Source organism: Rhea americana, unplaced genomic scaffold (assembly GCF_003343005.1).
Source record: "Rhea americana isolate MKP2758 unplaced genomic scaffold, rheAme1 scaffold_162, whole genome shotgun sequence".
In the NCBI taxonomy this organism is placed as follows: Eukaryota; Metazoa; Chordata; class Aves; order Rheiformes; family Rheidae; genus Rhea; species Rhea americana.
The window spans coordinates 2,170,850-2,179,471 of NW_028185728.1; the positions used below are offsets into that span (position 1 = coordinate 2,170,850).

Consider the following 8,622-nt stretch of genomic DNA (forward strand, 5'->3'; position numbering starts at 1 on the left):
CGCGTGCCCCGGGACTTCTGCTGCTGCGGGCCGGGCGGTTTCAGCGCCCGCTGCTCGTGCTGTTGGGCCCCAAATCGCTGCCAGGCGCTYCGTGGGAGTCCCTCGGGGACTGTCCTCGATCTCAAGGACAGCATCTGACGTACTCATTTCCAGCTCCTTTCGTTGCAGAAAAAGGAATGGGCCTGGGACGAGAACAAGATGCTCGTCATGCACGACCCCATCTACAGGTAAGGCTGGCCGGCGCTGGGGCTCGCGGGCTGGCCCAGCACCAAAGGCAGTTCCCCTCCTGCCTTACCGGCTCCTTCTCGCTGAAGTCCAGCTCCGGGAGGGCGAGTGGAAGAGCCAGGTGTGCCGGTGGCTCTCCTGCGCCCCGGGGGATCCCYGGTGCCCCGGGCTGTGGCTGATCCCTGCGAGGGCTGAGCAGAGCGGCCCTGCGCTGTCTTGGTAAAATGCTTGCTGCTGCTGAATCAGCAGARTAACTTCTTAAACCCGGTAAAACCACTACCGAAAATTTCTGATGGGCTTTAGCAATGGTGTGCTGCAGAGCCTGGTATCTGCCAGCACCCCGGAGCCTGCCCTGGAAAGCGCTGGAGATGGTCCTGCCGGTTTCCTGGGCGCCGCGTGTAACGTTGCAGACCGTGTTCTCCCTCTCCTGTCTGTCCTTGCAGGATATTCTACGTGTCCCACGACTCCCAGGATCTAAAGATCTTCAGCTACATTGCCAGGGATGGGTCTAGCAACATCTTCCGGTGTAACGTCTTCAAGTCCAAGAAGAAGGTAAAGATGTTGAGGTGTGCGTTGCTCTGTCCCAGGGCCTCCATGGCTTTCCCCTCGGGGCACTGGTCCCAGCCCTGGCTCTCGGTGCCCTGCAGCACGCCAACACCCCCCTTCTCCAACACCCCCTCGTTGGTCTGGGGCAGCTTTTTCCCTTGAAGTTCGTTTGCATCCAAGCTGATGCGAGCCCGCGTCATGCTGGGGAGGTCCCCTGGCACGAGGAAGCACCCGAGTGCTGGGCAGCCCGGCTGAGACCRTGCTCCTCGTCCCCTCTCCTCATCTCAGAGCCAAGCCATGCGCATCGTCCGGACGGTGGGGCAGGCGTTCGAAGTCTGCCACAAGCTGAGCCTCCAGCACACCCAGCAAAACGCAGACGGGCAGGAGGATGGCGACAGCGAGCGGAACGGGGATGACCTGGACGTGCCAGGTACCGTGCCGCCGCTGAGGGGCAGCGCGCCAGGCCCCGGGGCACGCGGGGGTCCGTGCTGGCTTTGGGGGCTGGCAGACGCRGTCTGCAGAGCCGCTCTCTTTCCGTAACGTCGGTTGCCGGCTAGCGGCCGTGGGGAACGGATTTGCGCGGCAGTCTGGCCTGCGGAGCGTTGCGCTCCGGCTGGCGCGGCGAGGAGCCTTCGCTAGGCGTTAGCCTTCGTCCTCGCAGTCTGGGAGCCCGTCGGCAGCAATCCGGGCGCTGCTGGACGCTGCAGGTCCCTCCGGACTCGGTGCCGCGAACGTGCGCTCRCGGCTGCCGGAAAAGGGGCGCTAAGCGCAGCCGCTGCCCCGCGCCGAGGTCCTCGCGCGGCTCGGTCTCCGCTCTGCRCTGCGATCGGCCCAGGCGAAGCCGCTCCCGCCGAGCGGCAACCCCGCTCGCCGTGCCCCGCAGCGTTACTGCTGAACCTCCGCGTGTCTTCTCCAGCTCGTGCTGGAGCCGTACGTGTCCTTAATTCTGTAGTGCGCCAAGACCACGCGTGCTATCCCTGCAAGGTGAAGACCCTACGAGCGCATTCGCTCCGTTTTTTTGTGCTGATTAACACATCCCACTTTGGCAGCTTCCGTATGTGACTTTTTTTTCCCATTTGTTTGCTACTTCCCTTTTTCCCAGATGTTTTCCAAGAGGTTGCTCAAACGTCTGCAGCGTTTCCGGGCCGGTTGCGTGGGTGCCCGTTCGGGTGCCGGCGGGCCCCGGTGCCCGCGTTGCGCTCGAGCTCACTGCGCGCTCTGCCCCCCGCGCCGGCGGGTCCCAGCGCAGCTCCGAAAGCCTGTTGGGAGCAGCCAGGCTTTTGCMTGCTGCTTCCGTACCGGTTTTTCCAGCAACGCGGTTGCAATGCCTTGATTATCAGGCTGCCGCTGGTGTCCGGGGCTGCTCATTGCTCTGTTTTCCCCGGCGGCGCGGGAGGTTTGGCTCTGACAGTGCCCGCTGTCCCCTCCACCCCCCCTCCGCAGGCTGCCGCCTCGGCGGTGCGGAGAAGGCGGCCGCCTCGGCGGAGGAGACGGACATCGACGCCGTGGAGCTCCCGCTGGCGGGGACCGACGTGCTGGAGTTCAGCCGGGGGGTGACGGACCTGGACGCCGTGGGGCGGGATGCGAGCGCCTACGCGGACGCCAAGGTAGGGCCCCCACCGGCCGGGGCGGCTCTGCCGGGCTCTGGCCAGGGCCCTGGCCCGCGAGTTGTTTTAGGGCATTCCCCAGCTCCCGGCTCCAAGGCGCYCGCCGCCCCCCCGCCGCCTTTGGCACGGGAGCAGCCCCCTCCCGGGAGGGAGAGCCGCGTCCAGGCCAGCCGCGCCGCAGCGGCGCAGAGCGGGTCAGAGCCCCGAGCACTGATTTTCACCCCTCCTCCAAAAAAAACTTTTAAAGAGGATAGCTTAGATCAATACAATAGTTTCTGTGTTGCATATATTTGCCATCAAAACATTAAAATGTTTCAGTCAGGTGCATTACCTTGTAACTTATATGGCTTTTGCTCAAAAAAAAAAAAAACATTTTTTTTTGATGCACTGGAAATTTCCAGGGGAAACTTCTGCCTTTTTAGAAATTTGCTGCAAAATCGTTTGAGCTTTTGTCAGCACATGTAGAAGTGCCGGGCGGCGAAGGAGGGCTGGGGTCAGCGAGCCCGTCACCCCGCCGGAGGCAGGCTCGGCGCAGCGCCGTTGCTCCTGGCAGATGCTGCTTTTGAGGCCGGTGACACGGGCCCCATCCTTCCCCAGGCATCTGCTCCCATGCCTCGCGAGCTGCTGCGTGAGCAGATTTTGCTCTAACCTAATTCCCCTTGGCYGTAGGATAAGCCGTTCTACTGCCGGAGGCTTTGTCCTTGGTACAACTTAAAAATACCATTTTCAAAGGTTTTCAGCAGCCCCGCTCCGGCAGCCAGGGCTCGCGAGGCGTCCTGGTGCYGCTCGCGGCGGGGTGGCGTGGCGGGCGCGCGCGGTCACGCTCTCGGTGCCGCTGTTTTTGCAGGGCTGCCTCCACCCCGAAAGTATCCTGACGGCGTCGCCCAAAATGCTGCTGCCCTCGTCGGCCCAGCTGCCCGAGCTGGGCACGCCGCTCTCAGCCCACCACCAAATGCAGCTCCTCCAGCAGCTCCTGCAGCAGCAGCAGCAGCAGACGCAAGTGGCCGTGGCGCAGGTTGTCCCCCCGCTGTGTCCCAGGGTGGGGGCAGAGGGGGGCTCCGGGGAGGCGGCGAGAAGCTGCGCGGCAAGGGCAGAGCTGAGGAAATGGAGGAAAAACGGGGCAGGCTGGAGGGAGCCGGGCCGTCCATCCGCCTCCTGGAAGCCATGCGTGGAAGGGATCGGGGTGCCGGGCCCCCAGCGGCGCCGGAGGGCCCGTCTGCCGCGGCCCGGCCTGGCTCGCTCCCCGCCAGCGGACCGCAGGTGCCTGTAGGCAGCGCGGGTGACGGTGGAAGTTGGCTCCGTTTCTCCGTGACATGCGTTCCCTGGCAGCAAGCTAGACTTGCGGCTACAGTGCGCCAAGGAGAAGGGCTGGCCTCCACGTGACCCGTCCAGGCTTAGCCCCCGGGAAGGTGCTTTTCTTCGTCCCAGGCTGCACTGAATGCTGCACCTGCAGGGTGGCCTTTCTCCAAGGGCCCCTTTCCCGAGGAGGCGCGGGGACGTAGTGGGGGAGCCCGGTCAGCATCCAGCCCTTTTCTGGCTCCTTGATCTTCATCCARCTTGCTGCGTTTGCTTTATTGGTTCCCTGCGACCTCCCAGAGCCCCCTCCAACTGCTCGACTTTCTTCCTGCTTCCAGCAGCTTTTCTGTGCTTTCTGACGGTTTCTCTCTTCACGCATCAAAAAATGGCAGCGGTGCTTCTGGCTGCGCTGCTGCCGTGGGAGCCCACGTGCCCTCCGTGGTCACTGGCTCCGAGAAATAGTTTTTCTGCCTGGAAGAGTGATTTGCATCCTAGGGGGAGGCAGTTACCTCTCGCTGTAGTAAAAAGATACTTTAGCTTGGGCAAAGCTTATCAAGCAAAGCCAGGTCCCTCCAGCAGAGACTTGGCACTTTTGGTAGTCCCAATCTTTGTGTCACCTGCAGGTCTTTGCAGCAGTGACCCCTCTTTCTTCCCACTTCCAGATAAAAAGATATGAAATGGGGTAAGGCCATTTCTTGTTTGGGTCATGGGATGACAGCCACTGGCCGCATTCCCCTTTCTGCAGCGGCTGACACTCTCCTCTGGGCCTTTGTCCACCCGAGGATGGGTCTGGTCCCGAGAGCTGTTATTTAGCTGCTCCCTAACGCGTTCAGTGTGTGCCATGGTGATTCTGCAGCGTGCTAATTTATTAGTGAGAAAGTTGTTCTCTGCGATGTCAAATGCCTTTCAGATGACTGGATACGTTACATCAACTCCTTCCTCAATAGCACTTGTTATCTTCCCTCCCGAGTCCTGAGCCGGTTGTCCCTGACCACGTGGTCATTGCCATGGGCTTTATTCCCGGCTAACAAAGGCGGCAGATCCGCTCTGTTGTCCGGGGGCTCCGCCGGGCCGAGGGGTCTAGAGCATACCTCGGCCTGCAATTGCTTGGCTGGGAMTGAAATGTCATTTAGTCCCCTCTCGTTGACCAGCGAGACCTGGCATTTGCGAGGCGTTTCCCGACGCCAGTGAAGGGTTAAGGGCAGGAGTCCGTGCTGGGTGTTATCCCCAGAGAGCCCGGTGGCACGAGCCGCTGCCCCGCTGCAAGACGTGAGGTTTGGGCGCTGCTCGCTTCTTCGCCCGGCTGGTCCCGAGCATCGCCTGGACCSTGCCGCGGAGACGGCCGCCCTGCTGCGAGGAAGGGCCGTCTCCGTGCCGACACCGTGCCCACCGAGCCTCGGCCCCCGCCTTGCGTTGCATTGCCCTGCCCGCGCAGGCCAGCTCCCGCTTCCCCCGACCTTCCCCGCGCGCGGGGGGCTTCAGCCTTCGCCGGCCCTTTGCAGCTCCGGGGCAGCTCTCGCGCTGCGGCTCCTGACGAGCAGCACCTTGCGTTGCCTGAAGGACTGGGTCTGGGAAACCTGCTCCCAGCACACGCCTGCACCCCTCTGCACCTGCAGCACCCCAGGTCGGCTGAGCGCGTCCTTTCTGCCTCGTCCCTCTGGCGTCCTGCCTGTTCTCCTGCGTCGCTGGCCACCTCTCCAGGATCTCCTCTGTGGCYGTGCCCTCCTCTTCCACCACCTGCTTTTGCTCTCTCTGTGCTTGAGCTGGCTCTGTGCCGCAGCTGGGGTGAGGGAGAGCTGCGGGGACGCGCAAGGTCTTGCTGATGGCCCAGGCTCTTCCATGGTTTTCCTCTCTCAGATTTCTCCTCCTCCATGGGGAGTAAGTAGCTGGTGCGTTAATACAGCAATACCTGCAGCACAGCGGTTTCTTGACCAGATCATTAGGGACCAGATCATTAGGTGGGACGCTGGCAAGCCCGCGGGGACAGGCTGCGGTGGGGGGAGCTGGGGCGGTCAGCCCCAACACAGGACGGGGCTCACCAGCTCTCCGCCTCTCCCGCAGGTTCACTTGCTGAAGGACCAGCTGGCCGCGGAGGCCGCCGCGCGCTTGGAGGCCCAGGCTCGAGTGCACCAGCTCCTGCTTCAGAATAAGGACTTGCTGCAGCACATCTCGCTCCTGGTGAAGCAGGTGCAGGAGCTGGAGCTGAAGCTCTCGGGGAACAACACCAGTAAGAGCTTCTTCCCCTTCTTCTCCCAATGTAGTTGGCCAGCAGCCATGGCCTTGCAGCACGGGCTGTCCCGCTCCTGGTGCTGTGGCCCGGGGCATCCTGCTTGGCCCCTCGCTGTGCTGGGGCTGTGTCCTGCCCCATTGCCAGAGCGCATTTGCAGCATTTTAGTGTAGGGGGAAATCAGTGCTGTTCTGGTATGGTTTGTGTGTGTGCGGTGGGTGCTCGTGGCATGGAMACAGCACGGGCAGGTTGGTGCGGACAGAGGCAGTCACGTGTGGTCGTTGGCTGTATGTCTGCTTTCAGCAGTGGCTGCATGGTCTAGGCCACTTGAAACCTAGCCAGGCTCCTTACCTGCCACAAAAACCCCTCCTGGACCTTCTCCAGCCGACATGGCCACCAGCTTCCTGCAGGAGCTGGAGTGAGAGATGCGTAGCATTTTMTCCTGTAAAATTGGCTCTTTGCTGGCCAGCAGTAGCACCTGGCACAACTCTTCCTACTAGTGACCCCTCTGAACGGTGGCAGTGGGGAGGCTGATGACCGCACCGCCTGGGACTGTCCCTCTGGTGCCGGACATGGCTGGGAGATGGTCGGCCGAGCTGGGGCGGCGCTGCCTCCCTCTCACCTGTGCCCTTCTCTTGCAGTGGGCTCCCAGGACAGTCTGCTGGAGATCACCTTCCGCTCCAACGTCCTCCCCGTGCTCTGCGACCCGACCACCCCGCAGCCCGAGGACACCCCCCCGCCGCCGCTGGGCCCGGGCTCTGGCTTCGCCAGCGCCCTGGGCAGCCCCATAGGTAGGAACGACTGCCTGGTGAAGCTGGAGTGCTACCGGTTCACGCCGGGCGCGGGGCCGTGCGCCCCGGAGCCGCTCCTGGGCAGCCTGGAGCTCATCAAGTTCCGCGAGTCGGGCATCGCCTCCGAGTACGAGTCCAACACGGACGAGAGCGAGGAGCGTGACTCGTGGTCCCAAGAGGAACCGCCACGCCTGCTCAACGTCCAGCCCAGGCAGGACCTGGGCGACAGCCTGGAGGACGAGATCGCGGTGTAGGGACGGCGGGAGGTGGCGCGGAGCAGCCGGGACCCCTGAGCCCGGTCTCCCCTGCTGCAGAGGTGCTGCCCGACCCGGGYGCGGGGCAGTGCCGGGCTGCTCTCTGCCCAGCTCGTGCCACGCGCCGGGTCTCAGCGCGCGGGGAGCCTTGCGACAGCCCCAGCTTTAGGGAGGCAGGGCTGTGCCCGGGTAGCGCGGCGGTCCCTCCGGTAGGGCGGCACGCCGGCAGCAGCCCTGCCGGGAGCAGGGCGCAGACCTCCTCCTTCCCTCGGCCGCATGCCCCTGCTGTCAGCTGCGCTCTGCCGAGCTCAGCCAGGCCTCAGCGTCTTCTGCTTTGCCCCAGGCTCCACAGCACGCGGCCGGGAAACGTGAGGAGATGGGGACGGAGCAGCTCTCGGTGCGGTGGCCGCCATCGGCTGGTCGCGTCCCGGCGGGGCCCCTGGCTCCGGGGAGGATGGTGAGCGGGAGCGCGGGGCAGCTTGCGCTGGCAGCCAGGGCTGCAGCGAGGGGACCTTCCCTCCCCTGGGTCCTTCCCGCCGCCGCTGCCCCCACGGAGCGCCGTCCTGGGGCTCCTCAGGGTGGCCGCTGGGTTGGAGAGCCTCTTCAAGCACTTCTCTACRGCCAGTGCCACCACAGCCCTCTCCATAGACAAATCTTCCCATTCCCAGGCAGTCACTCGCTCCCCAGCCATGGTTGGGGGAGGAGGGGCTGGCAGCTGTCGTGTGCAGCAATGCCCCGTGTGCAGGGTGGCAAGCTCTCCTCCTCTTCCTCCTCCTCCTCCTCCTCCTCATCCTCCCCCAGCGCTGGAAAGGCACCGCTAGCTGCTGCAGGAGCTCCTGCTCCGGGGCCATTTGGTGGCTCCGTGTCTGGGTTGTGCTGTTTACCTGGCTGCTGGCGACTCTGCTCCGTGGCACAGTCTGGGTTTGCAGTGGTGGCTTCAAMGGGCCAGCTGGCCCCAGTCCGTGCGGGCGGAGGAAGGGGGCTCGCAGGCACCCGCCTCCAAACACCCCCCAGGCGGCGACGAAATTCCAGCYGCGCTCCCGCGGGCTGAGCGCGGCTGCAGGGATAGCTGCCGCGAGCTGCCGAATGGTCTCGTGCCGCGTGCTGCAGGGCTCGGTGTCCGCGTCGAGCCGGTGCCCGGAGGGCCGCAGGGCGGCTCGCGTGGGCGCAGGCGGCCGGGGCGCACCCCGTGCGGGCAGGCCCCTCCAGCTCTCCTGTTTGCTTCCTCCAGAAAAGTAAGCGCAGGGTCTCGGCATCCCCCTCGAGCCCGCGATGCCTGTGGCTGGTAGCTCTGGGTGCTCCCAAAGGATCCAGAGCTTTTGTCTTTCCTGCAAGTGCGCTTGTCGTCGCGGCGGTCTCTGCGAGGCCGCAGCTGCAGGGSCGCGAGCCGCAGTCCCGACGTCTGCCCTGCTCCTCGGGGAAGAGTTGAAGCGGTGGGATTGGCGCAGACGTCTTCCTCCTTCCACCCTGCTCTCCTGCTTCTGCTTAGCTTTGCTGCTTCCCGCTGCCCTCGCCTTCGCCAGCTCTGTCTCTGCTACATCTGCCTTCAGCTAGCCCTTAGCCAAGCGTCCCGGGGCTCTCGTGCATCTCCTGCTCCCCTCCGGGTCCCGCCTGCGGCGGGGGGCGGCTGTGCTCTGCCCCCCGCGGCCCCGCGGGGCCGAGGAGCGGGCTGCGGG

At 64.4% G+C, this 8,622-nt stretch overlaps 1 protein-coding gene across 1 annotated transcript in view; it reads left to right on the plus strand.

Moving 5' to 3' along the window:
• The window catches only part of NOS1AP (nitric oxide synthase 1 adaptor protein), a 23,415-nt gene extending 14,804 nt beyond the window's left edge, over positions 1 to 8,611 (plus strand). Inside the window, exons 3-9 of the mRNA XM_085300300.1 lie at positions 154 to 227; positions 669 to 777; positions 1,060 to 1,201; positions 2,215 to 2,378; positions 3,226 to 3,393; positions 5,736 to 5,901; positions 6,543 to 8,611. Coding sequence (XP_085156426.1) covers positions 154 to 227; positions 669 to 777; positions 1,060 to 1,201; positions 2,215 to 2,378; positions 3,226 to 3,393; positions 5,736 to 5,901; positions 6,543 to 6,946 — 1,227 coding nt within the window. The 3' untranslated portion in view covers positions 6,947 to 8,611. The remainder of the gene's footprint in view (positions 1 to 153; positions 228 to 668; positions 778 to 1,059; positions 1,202 to 2,214; positions 2,379 to 3,225; positions 3,394 to 5,735; positions 5,902 to 6,542) is intronic.
• Positions 8,612 to 8,622: the final 11 nt, after the last annotated feature.